Source organism: Anas acuta, chromosome W (assembly GCF_963932015.1).
Source record: "Anas acuta chromosome W, bAnaAcu1.1, whole genome shotgun sequence".
Lineage (NCBI taxonomy): Eukaryota > Metazoa > Chordata > Aves > Anseriformes > Anatidae > Anas > Anas acuta.
In genome coordinates, this window is record NC_089016.1 from 8,940,715 (window position 1) to 8,958,314 (window position 17,600).

General features: G+C 50.9%; 2 protein-coding genes across 2 annotated transcripts; one reads left to right on the plus strand and one right to left on the minus strand.

The window, feature by feature from the left end:
* Positions 1 to 241: 241 nt before the first annotated feature.
* Positions 242 to 1,168, plus strand: LOC137846825 (olfactory receptor 14C36-like). Its single transcript, XM_068664936.1, has one exon. The coding sequence runs from the start codon at positions 242 to 244 to the stop codon at positions 1,166 to 1,168; it is 927 nt and encodes a 308-aa protein (XP_068521037.1).
* Positions 1,169 to 14,963: 13,795 nt separating this feature from the next.
* LOC137846826 (olfactory receptor 14C36-like) lies at positions 14,964 to 15,899 on the minus strand. Its single transcript, XM_068664937.1, has one exon. The coding sequence runs from the start codon at positions 15,897 to 15,899 to the stop codon at positions 14,964 to 14,966; it is 936 nt and encodes a 311-aa protein (XP_068521038.1).
* Between the last annotated feature and the right edge of the window lie 1,701 nt (positions 15,900 to 17,600).

Genomic DNA, 17,600 nt, shown 5'->3' on the forward strand with positions numbered 1-17,600 from the left:
AGACTAGGACTGACTGCTGCAGAGCCCACAGCACAGCCCCCTGCTTCTTGTGGCACCCTCAGAGCACCAAGGAGAGGTAAGCAAAGCAGCTGCAGAAAGCTCTTCCTGTGAAAGGAATGGAAAAGAATGTGTTCTGTGTGACTGTTCTATGAGACGTGCAAAGTATTTTTGTCAGACAAGTCCTTAAATTTTACAATGTCACTTTTTCTTTTGGACAGACTACCTTGCTCAGGGGCAATAAATGTGTAACAACAGCTCCATCACTGAGTTCCTCCTGCTGGCATTCACAGACACGCGGGAACTGCAGCTCCTACACTTTGGGCTCTTCCTGGGCATCTACCTGGCTGCCCTCCTGGGCAACGGCTTCATCCTCACTGCCATAGCCTGCGACCACCGCCTCCACACCCCCATGTATTTCTTCCTCCTCAACCTTGCCCTCAATGACTTGGGCTGCATCTCCACTACTCTGCCAATAGCCATGACCAATTTGCTCTGGGACACCAAGGCCATTCCCTATTCAGGATGTGTTGCACAGCTCTTTCTTATAATCTTTTTGAATTTAGCAGAACTTTCGCTTCTCACTGTCATGGCCTACGACCGCTACATTGCCATCTGCAAGCCCCTGCACTACGGGAGCCTCCTGGACAGCAGAGCTTGTGCCCAGATGGCAGCAGCTGCCTGGGGCAGTGGCTTTCTCCAAGCTGTGCTGCACATTGCCAACATATTTTCACTGCCCCTCTGCTGTGGCAATTCCCTCAACCAGTTCTTCTGTGAAATCCCCCAGATCCTCAAGCTCTCTTGCTCAGACTCGTACATAAGGGAAGTTCAACTTAGTACGGTTACTGCTTTTCTATTTGGGGGTTGTTTTGTTTTCATTGTGCTGTCCTATGTGCAGATCTTCAGGGCTGTGTTGAGGATGCCCTCTGAGCAGGGCCGGCACAAAGCCTTCTCCACATGCCTCCCTCACCTGGCTGTGGTCTCCCTCTTTCTCAGCACAGTTATCTTTGCGCACCTGAAGCCCCCATCAATTTCCTCCCTTTCCCTGGATGTTGTTCTGGCATTTCTGTACTTGGTGGTGCCTCCAGTAGTGAACCCCTTCATCTACAGCATGAGGAACAAGGAGATCAAGGTTGCCATGTGGAAAGTGATGACTGGGTGTTTTTCTTGAGCAATATATTGCCTGCCTTCTTCTGTAAATCACTCATAATGTAAATCATGATAGCTGAAACCAGTGGGTATTATGTTCTTATGTTGTTATTGGTGTTCTGCTTTTTTCTCCATTTTATTTTATCAAATATTTTCAACAAAGAAATATAATTCTTCATTTTGCTTGAGTATTTAAACCAATTAAAGTGACTTTTTGTCTTATATCGTTCCTCTGAGATGTTTTCTGTGGCTTCAGGGACAGTGTGCAGAGTTGGAGAGGAAGAGTCGTGGCAGTCCAGCCTGGGAGCACCACTGCTGGGTCCATGCAGAGCTGCTCTCCTGCCACTGCCACCCTCTCCTGCTGAGCCCTGCTGGTGGAGTAAGGCCTGGCTGCTCCTGTAGCTTGGTGCCAGTGCTGCTGTGAGGCTGTGCTGGGACTGCAGGCATAGACAGGCAGTGGGCACATGAGTGACACAGCTGGCCTCCAGAACAGCATTTCCCTCCTAAAAGGGCCATGCCTGAAGGCTCACATCATCTTTCAGTGTTGCTATCACATCAGAACATGCTCAAAGAGAGTCCCAAAGGCTCCCTGGGACATAGGATGAGCTGGGAGAAGAGCAGGGCCTGTCCAGGTGCAGGACAGACACAGGAACAGAAACCCTTTGCAGCTGCTGCTACCTGCAGGCACATCGTACGCACATGGAGAGAGGAACAAGAGCAAACACAAAGGCCACCAGCTATCCCTAGGGGTGTCATGAAGGCCAGTGGGGCAGAGTGTCTTCAGGTCCCTTTATCCTGAGTGTAACAACCATGGGGCATCTGCCTGAATAGCAGAGAATAGTCCAGGGGGAAGGCACCTTCAGAGACCGTCTAGTCCAAAGTGCAAGACCTGAATGCAGATCTGTGATGTGTTTCCTTGAACCCTCAAGGTCTCTGTGTCCATTCCTCATGCTGTGGGGCATCTCAGAGGAGGACAGAGCAAGGCGATACACCCACCACAGGGCTGAGGTGCCTACCAGCCTCTGGCAGTGGCTGCAGGAGCCAGAGGGACCCTGCAAGTGCTGCAGTGCACTGTGTGTGTGTAAGGCAGGGACTGGTGTCTCTGAACAGCCCAGTGTGGATGAGCAGTACATGAGGCCAGCTCAGATATGGGCATCTATCAATTCCTAAATATCGCAAGTCAGGCAGGCGGGGCAGGAGGCCGGTGTGGCTGACCGGGAACATTCTAATGGAGATTAGGTGGAAACAGAGAGTGTTTCGCTACTGGAAGGAGGGCCAGGTGTCATGGAAAGAATACAGCGATGCTGTTCGTGTTTGTAGGAAGAAAATTCGTGTGGCTAAAGCACACCTAGAGTTGAAGCTGGCTGTGTCTGTGAGAGAAAATAAAAAGGTTTTTTTTAGATATGTGAATGGAAAAAGGAGAACTAAAGAATACATAGGGCCGCTCCTTGATAGGGAAGGTCTCCTCACAGACAATGACATAGGCAAAGCAGAGACGCTTAATGCCTTCTTTGCCTCTGTCTTCAATGCCAATGATGGGCTTCGGGACCCAGGGTGCCCTGAGCTGGAGGACCGGGACGGTGGGGATGACAAGCTCCCAACCGACCCTGAATGTGTGTGGGATTTGCTACTCCACCTGGATCCCTACAAGTCCATGGGTCTGGATGGGATTCATCCCCGGGGGCTGAAAGAGCTGGCGGACGTCATCGCGGAACCTCTCTCAATTATTTTTCAACGATCCTGGGAATCTGGAGAGGTCCCGGTAGACTGGAAGCTGGAAAATGTGCCGATTTTCAAGAAGGGTTAGAAAGAAGACCCTAGCAATTACAGGCCTGTCAGTCTCACGTCAGTGCCTGGTAAAATCATGGAGAAGATGGTTCTCGAACTTATTGAGGCACACCTGGGGGACAAAGCAGTCATTGATCCCAGCCAGCATGGGTTTGTGAAGGGTAGGTCCTGCCTAACTAACCTGATTTCCTTTTAGGATAAGATCACCCATATGGTGGACCAAGGGAAACCAGCTGATGTGATTTTTTTGGACTTCAGCAAGGCTTTTGACACAGTTTCCCATAGGATCCTACTGGACAAAATGTCCAGCATACAGCTAAATAAAAACATCATACGATGGGTGAGCAATTGGCTAACGGGCAGGGCCCAAAGGGTTATGGTAAATGGGGCTGCGTCAGGCTGGCGGGCGGTCACCAGTGGGGTCCCTCAAGGCTCCATTTTAGGGCCGGTGCTTTTCAATATTTTTATAAACGATCTGGATGTAGGAATAGAAGGTATTTTGAGCAAGTTTGCTGATGACACCAAACTTGGAGGAGTTGTGGACTCTGTTGAGGGTGGAAAGGCCTTGCAGAGGGATCTGGATAGGTTGGAGAGCTGGGCAATCACCGACCGCATGAAGTTCAATAAGAGCAAGTGCCGGGTCCTGCACCTGGGACGGGGAAACCCCGGCTGCACGTACAGACTGGGCGATGAGACGCTGGAGAGCAGCCTAGAAGAGAGGGATCTGGGGGTGGTGGTAGACAGCAAGTTGAATATGAGCCAGCAGTGTGCCCTGGCAGCCAGAAGGGCCAACCGTGTCCTGGGGTGCATCAAGCACGGCATCGCTAGTAGGTCGAGGGAGGTGATTGTCCCGCTCTACTCTGCGCTGGTGCGGCCTCACCTCGAGTACTGTGTGCAGTTCTGGGCACCACAGTATAAAAAGGACATGAAACTGTTGGAGAGTGTCCAGAGGAGGGCTACGAAGATGGTGGAAGGCCTGGAGGGGAAGATGTACAAGGAACGGCTGAGGGCACTGGGCCTGTTCAGCCTGGAGAAGAGGAGGCTGAGGGGAGACCTCATTGCAGTCTACAACTTCTTTGTAAGGGGGTGTCGAGAGGCAGGAGACCTTTTCTCCATTAACACCAGTGACAGGACCCGCGGGAACGGGGTTAAGCTGAGGCAGGGGAAATTTAGGCTTGACATCAGGAGGGGGTTCTTCACAGAGAGGGTGGTTGCACACTGGAACAGGCTCCCCAGGGAAGTGGTCACTGCACCGAGCCTGACTGAATTTAAGAAGAGATTGGACTGTGCACTTAGTCACATGGTCTGAACTTTTGGGTAGACCTGTGCGGTGTCAAGAGTTGGACTTGATGATCCTTAAGGGTCCCTTCCAACTCGGGATATTCTATGATTCTATGATTCTATGATCTCACAGAGCCTTGACACTTCTCTGTGCAGAACTCCAGTAATTACCCCCAGTGTTCCCATGAGATTTTTGTCTCCCTCCTTGCACAGGTTCATTGCAAATGCCTCTCTCTGACTTATCACGCTACTCTGCCTTTTGGACTGGTGGTGACAGCAAACTGGTGGCTGTTGGTGACAGCCAACATGGCTTCACACAGGGCAGATAGTGCCTGACAAACCTGGTGGCCTTCTACGATGGGCTTACAGCATTGGTGGAGAGGGGAAGAGCAACTCATGTCATGAACTTTGACTTGTGCAAATCATTTGACACTGTCCCACACGATAGCCTTGTCTCTCAATTGGAGAGACATGGATGTGATGGATGGATCACCTGGTGGGTGAGGAATTGGCTGGGTGGTCACCCTCAAGGAGCTGGAGTCTACAGCTCAAAGTCCAAGTGGAGGTCAGTAGAGTGGTGTTCCTCAGGGGTCAGTATTGGGACCAGCACTGTTTAACACTTTGTCAGTGACATGGACAGTGTGACTGAGTGCAGTCTCAGTGAGTATGCTGATGACACCAAGCTGGGTGGTGCAGTCAATACACTGGAGGGAAGGGATGATATGCAGATGGACCCAGACAGGCTTGAGAGATTTTCCTGTGGGAACCTCATGAGGTTCACAAAGGCCAAGTGCAAGGTCCTGCAGCTGGACTGGGGCAATCCCAAGCACAAATACCAGCTGGTTGGAGAACAGGATAGAGAGCAGCTCTGAGGAGAAGGACCTGGGGTACTGGTGGATGAGAAGCTCAACGTGTGCCGGCAATGTGAATTTGCAGCCTAGAAAGCCAACTGCAGTCTAGGTGGCATCAATCAAGTTTGGCTCAAAGGTTGACAGAGTTGATTCTCTCCCTCAGCTCTGCTTTTCAGTACTGCATTCAGCTCTGGGGCCCCAAATTCTAGAAGGACATGGAAGTATTAGAAAAAGTCTAGAAGAGGCCAAAAGCATGATAGAGAGGCTGGGGCATCTTTTCAATGCAGACTGGCTGAGAAAGCTGGTTCTCTTCAGGCTGGAGAGACCCTATAGCAGCCTTCCAGTACCTAAAGGGGGCCTAAAAGAGGGTGCTTTAAAATTAGGTATAAGAAAGACATTCTTTCCTTTGGGGGTGTTGGTCAATGGAACAGGTTGCCCAGAGAAGTTGTGTCAACCCATCCCTTGCCCCTTCGTGGCCAGAAGCCTCCTATGCCAAACCACGATGGACCGCCCCCCACCCACAATTTGTTGTTTAACCTCATCTTTTCTGCATGGGGCCTCCTCTGCACCACAGAACCCAATCTCAGCTCCCACTTTGCCACAAGCGCTTTGCATGGGTGCTACAGGGCCTAACTCTACCATGTCCTGCCCTGGCTCTGCCATCCTGCTGGGCAGATTTGAGGGTGACAACAGCAAAGGGATGTGTTTGGGTGTGGAACGTGGGGCCCGGCAGAGACAAGGAGTCGAGGGAGAGGACAGGGCGAGGCAGCAAAGGCAGCACGAGCAGTGGTGTTGGTGCAGGGCCACGTTTGTATGAGGAGCCTGAGTGGGCAGCAGCTGGCAGGAGGTGAGGGTGATACTGTAAAAGCCAGTCAAAGTAACTCTCTAAGACTCAGTTTGGAGTTTTAGAAAACAGGTGTTTTTTATGGAGGTGCTGGACACACGGGATCACTCCAGTGCTTCCAGAACTGTTTGAGCTACAGGGGTTATATACAAGCAAAACATACATGTTAATCACATTTCCCTAAAATATATTCATACCACTTCCTGTAACCCCTTAAAATCAGTAAGTGTCGCTGACACATGCACATTTGTTTCCACTGTCTTTCAGGGGTCTCTTGTGGTCATCGGTAGTCTTCCTCACTATGTTCGTTAGTTGAATCCAGTTCTTGACCATGCTCAAGCCATTGAAATCTTTCTTCTCTTATTCTTTCATCTTAGGCATGCATACAAAGCTTAGGTGGTTACACATCCAAGGATATATGCATAGCATGAGTTTCTCACCTAATCTTCTGACACATGCTCTAGGCCTGGGTCACCTTGCCCTCATTCTGAGATACAAGTCTGTAGGCTCTTATAGATAAAGCTGACTAATTAGTGACTAAAGTAACACGAGGGATGAAAGTTTCTAAACTTCCTTCTCTCTAACAGAACCTAGTAAAGTTTTCACCTATCTGCTAATGAAGTTTTTCAAATTTGACGCCATTGTTCTGTCAAGGAAGAGACCATTTTGCCTTTCAGCTCAGTATCGAGGGGAGGCCAGGAAGCGCCTCCTAAGGCTGCTCGTGCCAGCAGAGACAAGGCCGAGGATGAGGGAAGAGAGGGGAATGGAAGGGATGTGGTGAGGTCCCTGTCGCTTTACGGCCTGGTTGCCTGGCAGGAGATGTGCTGTCCAGAAGGCCTTGTGAGGTCACCCAGCACCTCACAGAGCACCCCAAGGCAGCAGGGATGGCACTGGAGAGGCGGGTGGCAGAGCCCAGCCAGGGGCTGGCTGTGGGTCCCCTCTGCTGCAGCCGCCTGATGGCACGTGGCAGGAGGAGGGCAGGCAGGGCTCGGGGCCACTGAAAACCAGGCACCTAGGGGGCTAGAGAGAGGTCAGCTCTGCCTCAGGATCTCCTGCCACAGGAGGAGGAATGTGACCGTGGCAGGGACTGTGAGGCCACTTCTGTCTCTGTGGTTCATAGCACAGCAGCAGGAATGTGTCACAGAAAGGGACTGGGAGGTCACTTGTGTTGTAGGTGGCAGGTCAGCCTTGACTTCTCCCTGGGAGCTGCACTTTTGGGCTGACATCTGGCAGTGGCCCTGATAGGCCAGCAGAAGGCACCTGCTCGGCATGCTGACTGGGGGATCCCCTTTGCCTACATACCCAGGAGGACCCAGACAGAAAGAAGGTCCCAAGATGGGTCTTCATGGGCCTGCATAAGTACCTCAGCCTCTACCTTATCTCCAGACCAGCACCAGATTTTCCCAACATCTAACAAGAATGATGATTCTCCTTAATCCTCCTTTATTTAAAGTGTTTATATAAACAGTTTTTTATTGTCTTTGACAGTAATAGACAGATTTAGCACCAGTTGGGCTTTGGTCCTTCTAATTTTGACCTGCACAACCCCAGAACATTCAGGACACAGCTCCAGACAAACTGACAGCATGCATGAGAAGGAAGCAGGGAAGCGGTGGAACCTGGCAGCCTACCATCCCGTACCCTTCTGTGACTCTGTGCAGCAATTCCAATTAACTGGTTACTCCTGTGTTATCCAAAATTTCCTGCAACTCCTGATGCTGCTGTCTTGTCAGAAATAGCACAATCACACGAAAGTTGAACCATCTGCCTGCAGCCATGAATGGCTGACAGAATGGAGCATCAGTGTGGGGGGAGCTTGAGAAACTGCAGGATTTTGCCTAAAGGAACACCTTGACATTTACAAAGAGAAGAGCTTTGTCCTACACCAGAGGAAGAGTAACCCCACACATCAGGGCAGACTGGGACCCTGCTGAGGGAGCAGTGCCCAGGAGGAGGAGGGCCTGGGCACCACGAGGGATCTCGTATGAGCTACTCAGCTAAGACCTGATGTGACACCACACAAATAAAGGTCTACACAAAACAGGGACAGAGGTGCAGGTCTGGAAGATGCTAAGATAACTCTGGTCATCAGAGGAGCAAGGACAAAGGCAAGGTTGAAAGTCCCAACAGAGATCTTTGTGTCCATGTCTGCGGTTGTTGTTTCTGTCACTGAGGCCTATGAGGAGACAGCACATTGCTAAAGTACCAGGGCCTCCTCATCCCCCCTGATGAACCAGGCAGGGGTCATACCATTCTCCTGCACAACCCCATCTCCTACTGACCCAGGAAGAGCCCTGAGCAAGGTGGGAAGGGAAAGGATCTCCCTTCCCAGGGGCTGGAGGTCAAGGCCTGGCCCTCGTGCTTGCTGACACACATCCAGTTTGTCTACACATCAGTGTCACCTTCACACAGTCTTTGTCTCCTTGCCCTCACTGCCTCCAGTGTTCTGCTCTAACGAGCTCCAAGGGAGGCTGTGTCAGTGCTGGCCCTCAGGGGAACACTGCAGGAAACTTGCCTCTGACTTGCACTTCTGGAAAGATGTCTTCAATTGTCTCTGAGTGCCTGAGGTTTGTCGGCTCATCAGGAAAGCCCCCAGAGGGGTGATTGCAGTGCCTTGGGCTGGTGCTGTGCTGCTGAGCTGGGCCGGGCTAATGGGACAGAGAAAACACTTTTTAAAAAGTCCCATGAAGCAGAGAGCCAGCTGTGCCCAGGAGCAGCTCCTCTGCACAGCACAGCAGGAAAGAGACACAGAGGCAGAGACACAGAGAGATGAAAAGGGAACGGGGGCTGAAGGCAGTTGTGAGTGAGAGGATGCTGAGAGCTGCCTGCAGGAGAAATCTGCACAGCCCTTGACAAGGTAAGTGTCTGGCTGCAGGGCCATGCAGCTGCAGGTCCTGGAAGGGTCTCCTGCTGGGTCTTGTTTCTGGGAGGGCAGTGGGAAACGCAGTAAGCTTTGAGAGTCCTGCTGGGTTGCAGTGCAAGGTGAGAAAGTCTGGCAGAAGTCCCTTGGAGTGTCATAACCCAGCTGCCCTTTTTAGCCAAGAGTTGGGTGTCCAAGTCTCCTCCAGACACTGCAGGGGATGCAGATTAGGTATTGAGACACCCCAGATTGCGAATATCCAGCTCTGTCTGTGGGGCATTCTCTTGGGCTGCAGTCTGCTCTCCCGCAGGATACAGCTCTCTGCTGGCATCCTTGTGTTATCCAGGTACCTCAAGGAGAAGACACCTCCGTACTCAAACCATGTCTGTGCTGCTGGATGGCTGTCTGTGGGCAGCTGGAATGAGACCTCTGCAGCCTTTGCGAAGAAGGAAAAGCTGAGATCCTGCTCATGCACCTGGAGATAAGGTGAGGATAATGTCCATCTGCACTGGGGTTGGGGCTTCTTTGCTTTAAGCTGTCTCCACTTCTTTGGAAACACAAGAGTGTGATTGTTCTACTAAGCATAATAAAATTGGACTCGCTCTACAGTGTGGTTGGAGGTGTTCTTTGCAATAACCCTGCAAAGTTCATGGATCTCGTAAGTGGACTGAACTTGAGTTTCCTCTTTGTTCCTGCTTTCTGACTGCTTCACAGAAGGAAGGACATCTCTAAAGTCCCCAGCAATCCATGCTTTCAGTGCCAGTCTCACCCAGCATTAGCTGGGACTCAAGCGATAGAGCTGCAGAAAGCTCCTTTTGCAAAGAGAGATGCTTCAGATGAGAGTGCTCTAAGGCTTGCAGTAGGTTTTCCTCAGAGAATGGTCTTCTAAACTTTTTCTGCCTTCTCCTTCTCTACAGACAACAGTGTTCAATGTCAGAAAATGCCCAACGTCAGCTCTGTGAGTGAGTTCCTCCTGCTGGCATTCACAGACACACGCGAGCTGCAGCTCCTGCACTTCGCACTCTTCCTGGGCATCTACCTGGCTGCCCTCCTGGGAAACGGCCTCATCCTCAGCGCCGTAGCCTGCCACCACCGCCTCCACACCCCCATGTACTTCTTCCTCCTCAACCTTGCCCTCCTCGATGTGGGATCCATCTCCACCACTCTGCTCAAAGCCATGGCCAATGCCCTCTGGGACACCAGGGCCATCTCCTACCAAGGATGTGCTACACAGGTCTTTTTTTTTCTCTTCTTCGTATCAGCAGAGTATTATAACCTTACCATCATGGCCTATGACCGCTACGTTGCCATCTGCAAGCCCCTGCACTACGGGAGCCTCGTGGGCAGCAGAGCTTGTGCCCAGATGGCAGCAGCTGCCTGGGGCAGTGGCTTTCTGTACAGTGTCCTGCACACGGCCACTACATTTTCCCTGCCCCTCTGCCATGGCAATGCTGTGGACCAGTTCTTCTGTGAAATCCCCCAGATCCTCAAGCTCTCCTGCTCAGATGCTTACCTCAGGGAAGTTGGGGCAGTTCTGTTTAGTATTTTTTTAGCCTTTGGTTGTTTTGTTTTCATTGTGGTGTCCTATGTGCAGATCTTCAGGGCAGTGCTGAGGATGCCTTCTGAGCAGGGACGACACAAAGCCTTTTCCACGTGCCTCCCTCACTTGGCTGTGGTCTCCCTGTTTCTTAGCACTGGCATATTTTCCTACCTGAAGCCCCCCTCCATTTCCTCTCCATCCCTGGACCTGGTGGTGTCATTTCTGTACTCGGTGGTACCTCCAGCAGTGAACCCCCTCATCTACAGCATGAGGAACCAGGAGCTCAAGGATGCAGTGAGGAAACTGTTTCCATACATGATTCTTAAACATCCATGATGCTTTCAGAAGGTGTATTCTTAATAATATGCATATATTTTGATTCACATTCTATCATATCATTTTTATCGTTACTAGTGTTATCATAACATTGTCATTAATAAGAATCCCAAGAGAAATCAAAGGATATTTGAGAAAATGACACAACATTTTTAAAATTATTTTTCTCTGTTTCTATTTGAACAATATTTCATTTTGTTTTTAATAATCTAATTCTTAACATTCTGAATGTTACTTCTTGTGTTAGGTTTGACCACATCATCTAATGTACATACAGAACCAGGCTTCCTTGCTAGAGAAAGACAATAAAGATATTATCAAAAATTCATTGGTCTCAGTTTCCTTTTCTTCCCATCTACTCTGGAGCTGGGGGAGCAGCCCCAGCATCCAGGAGGGGCTCAGGTCCAGGAGCCCAGCTGCCACAGTTAGGAGCAGTGTATTTGGATTCGACCTTGTGGATCTAGGTGACAGTCCTGTCGTCTCTATAGCAGGGCCGGCACAAAGCCTTTTCCACGAGCCTCCCTCACCTGGCCATGGTGTCCGTCTCCCTCAGGCCTGTCATGGTTGCCTACCTGAAGCCCTCCTCCCCATCCCTGGACCTGTTGGTGGCAGTTCAGTACTCAGTGGTGCCTCCAGCAGAGCACATCCTCATCTGTAGCATGAGGAGCCAGGAGCTCAAGGATTCCTTGTGGAAATTGATGTCTAGATGTGTCTTGGATGCAAGAAATTTCTGATCTGCTTCTGCACGTGACTTGCAATGTCAATAATTGGAGGAAGAGCCAGTATACCTGTTTGTGTTTCTTTTGTTTGTTTGTTTGTTTGTTTGTTTGTTTGTTTTTGGTGTGGTTGTTTTTGTGCATATTCTTATTACATTAATTCAGCTAATGAACACCCATTAAAATGATATGGATGTACCTGTTGAATATAGCTCATAGACTCGGTGCATGTGAAGCCATGCTCTCGGTGAATTTAACCTTAAGCAAGTTAAGATTTTACTGCTTTTTTTGTCTGACATCCTTCCTCTGAGACCTGTTCTGGCTCTGCCGGGCAGTGTCTGTGTGCAGGGGTACAGACGAAAAGAGTCCCATCCCAGCAGCACGGCCAGGGAGCACCAGCGCTTGGGGCATGTGGAGTTACTCTTTTGACCATCCCACTCTCTCCTGCTGAGCCCTGCTGGTGGGGTCAGGCCCGGCTGCTCCTGGAGCTTAGTGCCAGTGCTGCTGTGGGGCTGTGCTGGGACTGCAGGCAGGGACAGGCAGTGGGCACGGCAGTGGCACAGCTGGCCTCCACTGCAGCACCTCCCTCCTAAGGGGGGATCTCCTCCAAGGTGGACTGACCAGAGCTCAAGTGCTCAGTCTGGTGTGAGCAGGCAGAGGAGAGCTCTGCAGCCACAGGGCAGCGGGCACCACAGCCCCCTCGCTCTTCAGAGCAGCACCGCCAGCTGGGGTTCGGGCTGGGGCTGGGGCTGGGGTTGAGAGGGCGCTTCTCCTGAGTGTCTGCTAGGCCAGCTTCAGGCTCATGGCTTCTAGATACAAATGTGATCCCCACTGTGCACTAGGAGCTGAGAGACTGCCAACAGGCACGGGGCTGGAACATTACCTGCAAGGTCCCTCCTGCTTTAGCTCCTCACAGGACTGGCACGGAACTGGCTCCTGAGTGTCAGAGAGGCTGGGAGCCCAGCAGGTGTGCCATGAGCTTGGAGGATCACAACCAGATCACTTCTACCTGGGCAGGTCCTGGCCCAAAAAGGGGGTGTTTTGTAGGTGTGGTATTATAAGCTCAGTGGTGCCTCAGAAACACCAAGTCCAGCAGGAAGCGAATGGCTGTTAAATGGCCTGTGAGGTGACTGCTTTCTGAAGTAGCTGACAGGTCATCCCTTGACTCCTGGCTGGGATCTGTGCCTTTAGGCTCACATCTGCCAGTGTCCATGGTAGGGCAGCAGAAGGCACTTGCTGTGCATGTAGTTTCTGAGATCGGCTCTTTCTAAGTACCTGGTAGGCCCCATAGTGGAAGAGGTCTTGGATAGGGGTTGTCATGTCAGAGGTGTCAGCTTTTGCCTGAAGTCATCCTTTAGGACTGCTTTCAGTTTTCTACACAGAGTGGGCCACTGCCTCCAAGACGCTTGGGGCAAACTGCATGAGGGTTTGGAAAAAGATAGCCTGGGTGCAAAGAAGCCTTTCCGTATCCAGAAGTTGGAGGCAGGAAACAAGATTTTGGGGTGGTACGAGAGCTGCAGAACACATTGTGCAGGGTTCACCTACAGCCTTTGTGTTCTTTTCCATCCTGACTTAGGTGCCATGTCAGTCTCAAGAAAGGAGTAGCCAATGGATATGAGGCACGTACTCTGAGATCATGAAAGCCATCAGAAAGCTGCCTCTACGAAGATGACTAATATGGGGAAGTCAGGAGAAGCCTGGCCAGGAGAGATGTGATATTTGGGGGAGGGAAAAGGAGCTTAGCCAGCAGAAATTAATGATTTCTGTGATGTTAGAACGTTCAGGCAATGTTGATTCTGCGATAAAACTGGCTTAAAACAGTCATTCCCCTATTTTAACCCGTGACATTAATTCCCAAAATAAATGCTACTCCATACCCTGACAGAAATACACTATTCTTATGCCTGACCTCAAAGTATCCCTTGAAGCCAAAAACCTAGCCCATAGCCCCTTTCCGTTAACTTTACTCTCTTGCTCACCCTAATCTAATCAGCCTGTGGGCCACAAGAAGGGTGGGAAAGCTCTGATGAGCTCAGCTCTGCCTCAGGATCTCCCAAACCAGCAGGAGGAATGTGACTGTGGCAGTGACTGTGAGGCCACTTATGTCTCTGCACTTGATAGGGCAGCAGCAGGAACGTGTCACGCAAAGGGACTGTGAGGTCACTTGTGTCTGGAAGTGGCAGGTCAGCCTTGACTTCTCCCTGGGATCTGCACTTTTGGGCTGACATCTGGCAGTGGCCCTGCTAGGCCAGCAGAAGGCACCTGCTTGGCATGCTGACTGTTGGCTTTGCTTCCTTGCAGCACTGTACAGGGGTGTGGAGGTGTCATAATGAAGTAGCATCACTGTACCCACCACATCCCACAGACCCCAAGACTAGCCCTGAGCCAGACAGGGGGGTGCAGGGTCTCCTCTCACAGTTCTAGGGGTCAGGCCTTGGCTCTTCTGTTTCACCAAAACCAACCAAGATTTTTCTCAGCACAGTTCTTTGCCTGTCTGTAACCATGGCCTCCAATTTTCTGCCCTAACAAGGCCCTGGGGAGGCTTTGTTAGTAACAGCCCTCAGTGGGGCCCATTAATACTCCAAGTCACTTCAGCTTTTCCTTCTGACTTTAGCTTCATCAATCTCCTCTCAGCACCAGAGCCGAGTACAGGGGGACGATCATCTCCCTAGCCCTGCTGGCCACACTGCTTCTTATGCAAGCCAGTATGCTATTGGCCTTCTTGGCCACCTGGGCACACTGCTGGCTCATATTCAGCCAACTATCAACCATCACTCCCAGGTCCTTCTCTGCCTGGCAGCTCTCCAACCACTCCTCTCCCAGCCTGTAGCTCTGTTTGGGGTTGTTGCGCCCCAGGTGAGGAACCCTGCACAAAGAACCCCAGAAAACTGAAGAGCAGGGAACAACCTCTTGGCTGTATTCCTGTCATCAGCTTTGGGGAGGCGTCCAGGCTTCTGGGTTTGCCCTGAGCAAGACCGTTCTGTTACTGTGGTGCTAGGAGGGAGGCCAGCTGTGACCCAGTGCTGCACAGTGCCTGCTGCTGCCTGCAGCCACAGGGATGTCACTACAGAGACAACAGGACTGTCACCAAGGCCTGTGAGATCTGACGGCTTATCCGAATAAAAGAGCACAGAAGAACACACTGAAAGTCAAAAGAGAACAGCAGTGACAAGGCCACGTCCTGCTGCTGGCCATGGCCATGGCTCCAGGGAAGCAGCAGCCCCCACCCAAACTCCATGTAGCAGCTGGGTTCTTGGCCCAGAGCCCCTCCTGTGTGCTGGGGCTGCTCCCCCAGCTCCAGAGGTGTTGGGAAAAGATTGCAGCAGATAATAATGTAGTTCTGGTGGTGTTTTTTTTTTTTTTTTTTTGTTGTTTTGTTTTTCATTTTATTTATTATGTTTCTCTACATAACCTACTTCTTTCAATAATTAGATGAATGGGTCACTATAGATGAAAAAATATAAATAAGAAAATCAGGTAGCAGGTTAAGGATAGCATAATTTAAATCAAAAGAAAGAATTTGTAGAAAATACTTATAGACAAATATAGTAAGAAAAATTTTTCCTCACAGTTCCTGAAATAATCAGGGAACTCACAAACATTATTGATTGCAAAGAAGCATGTATCCAAATAGTCTCCTTACTGCATCCTTGAACTCCAGGTTCCTCATGCTGTAGATGAGGGGGTTCACTGATGAAGGAACAACTGAGTAGAGAACTGACACAATAAGATCCATGGATGGGGAAGAGATGGAGGGGGGCTTCAGGTAGGCAAACATGCCAGTGCTGATAAAGAGGGAGACCACAGCCAGGTGAGGGAGGCACATGGAAAAGGCTTTGTGCCGGCCCTGCTCAGAGGGCATCCTCAGCACTGCCCTGAAGATCTGCACGTAGGATAACATGATGAAAACAAAGCAAAGAAAGGCTAAAGAAACACTAAACACAAGTGCCCCAACTTCCCTGAGGTAGGCATCTGAGCAGGAGAGCTTGAGGATCTGGGGGATTTCACAGAAGAACTGGTCCACAGCATTGCCTCGACAGAGGGGCAGGGAAAATGTGTTGGCCGTGTGCAGGACAGCATTGAGAAAGCCACTGCCCCAGGCAGCTGCTGCCATCTGGGCACAAGCTCTGCTGCCCACGAGGCTCCCGTAGTGCAGGGGCTTGCAGATGGCAACGTAGCGGTCATAGGCCATGATTGTGAGAAGATAAAATTCTGATACAATCAACAAGACAAACAGAAAAACCTGTGCAGCACATCCTTGATAGGAGATGGCCCTGGTGTCCCAGAGGGCATTGGTCATGGCTTTGGGCAGAGTGGTGGAGATGCATCCCAGGTCAAGGAGGGCGAGGTTGAGGAGGAAGAAGTACATGGGGGTGTGGAGGCGGTGGTGGCAGGCTACGGCGCTGAGGATGAGGCCGTTGCCCAGGAGGGCAGCCAGGTAGATGCCCAGGAAGAGCATGAAGTGCAGGAGCTGCAGCTCGCGCGTGTCTGCGAATGCCAGCAGGAGGAACTCACTGACTGAACTGCTGTTGGGCATTTGCTGACATTAAGCACAGCCTCCTGTTGAAGATGACAATGCAGATCAAAGTTAGAACAGACTTAAATGAAGAAAACCTATTCCCTGTCTTAGCACACACCCCAGGCGATCTTCTCTCTTTACAGGAGAACCTGCCAGAATCTCATTGTTTCCATTCTGATCTCTCTGTGCAATGCTCTGGGATTCTCAGTCTCCTGTACAATCCTGAGAACACATTAACCTCAAACTTGCCTCTTCTGCAGTGCAGGAATTGGAAAGCACTGAACCAAAAAAAAAAAAAAAAAAGCCTTCTCCTTCAGATAAACAAAGCCTCAATCTTCTTGTGGAAATGACCCCTTATAAATGTCATTCTCTAAAGCATCTTCCACTCCTTTCTGGAGAAACAGAGAGACCCAACCTGACAGATGCTATCAGCCATTGGATGGGCCAGCTGTAGAAGACCCCTCTGGCAACCCCACCTGCATTGCCCTGCTGCCAGAGCCTCACGGTGTCAGGAGCCTGCAGATGTGTCCTGCCACACGCTGCCCTCTGTTGTTGCGCTCCTCAGTGCCTCCAAGCCCTCTCTCCTTCTGTCCTCTCTGCGTGCCAGCTGCAGTCAGAGCCACCAGCCCTGCTGCGCTGTGCAGAGGAGCTGCTCCTGGGCACAGCTGTCTCTCTGCAGCGCTTACCAGGAGTTCCCCTTGGGCCCAGGAGCCGGGCCCAGCTCAGCAGCACAGCACCCAACCATGGCATCGCTTGCTCTGTGCCCTTGGGCTCCCTGGAGGTGTCCCCAAGGCCTCAGGGCTGACAGCTCCCCAAGGCAGCAGGGTCTCTGCTGGGGTGTGGTGTCTGAAGCAGCCTGAAGTCATCACTTACTGCTTCTCTCTGTAGATGTCAGAGAGTGATTTTTTAAAGTGTGATTTGTGCTGTTGGACTGTGGTTGTCAAGCATGTTGTGCTTTATCCTGGCAGAAAGCTCAGCACCACATAGCTCATCCTCACCCCCAAAATGCTCATGTGTTGAGATAAGGATGGCTTGATAGCAAAGGAAAGGAAGAGATGTTGCTGCTTCTGCTGCTGCTGCTGATGATGATAATGTAGTTTAATAAATCAAGCGATGCACAGTGCAATTGCTCACCACACACTGACCGTTACCCAGCCCATCCCCAAGCAGGGGTCCCCCTGAACCTGGGCAGCCTGCCTCAGGATCTCCTGTGTAGGTCCTTTGACCTTATGTTGTTTTACATCAAAATCAGTAGTGGTGGGACTTCATTCAGTCCACAGACGTCCACCATTATCTTCCACTCCCCATTAGAATTTTGCACTGTCCATATGGGACTATTAAAGGGTGAGAAAGCCTTGCTGATCACTCCTTGGCTCTCCAGTCGATGAACCAGGTCATGCAGGGTAGTCAGGGAGTCTCTGTTAGTGCAATACTGCCTCAGGTGCACTGTTGTGGTAGCGATTGGCACCTGCTGCTCATTGGCCATCAGCACCTCCAGAGCAGAAGGGTCCTGTGAGAGAGTGGGCAAGGTAGACAACTGTTTGATGTCCTCCATCTCCAAGGCAGCTGTGCTAAAGCCCACCAATACCCTTGTGGATCTTTGAAGTATCCTTTCCTGAAGTAGTCTATGCCAAGGTTGCACAGAGCCTCCAGGCCAGTCCCAATGGGTTGCATTTGCCACTCCTTCCCAGCTAGACTCACTTCAGCCTCCAATACAGT

What these genes read in the sequence shown, in the direction of transcription:
- LOC137846825 (XM_068664936.1), top strand. Translation starts at nt 242, where the DNA reads ATGTGTAACAACAGCTCCATCACTGAGTTCCTCCTGCTGGCATTCACA.
- LOC137846826 (XM_068664937.1), bottom strand. Translation starts at nt 15,899, where the DNA reads ATGCCCAACAGCAGTTCAGTCAGTGAGTTCCTCCTGCTGGCATTCGCA.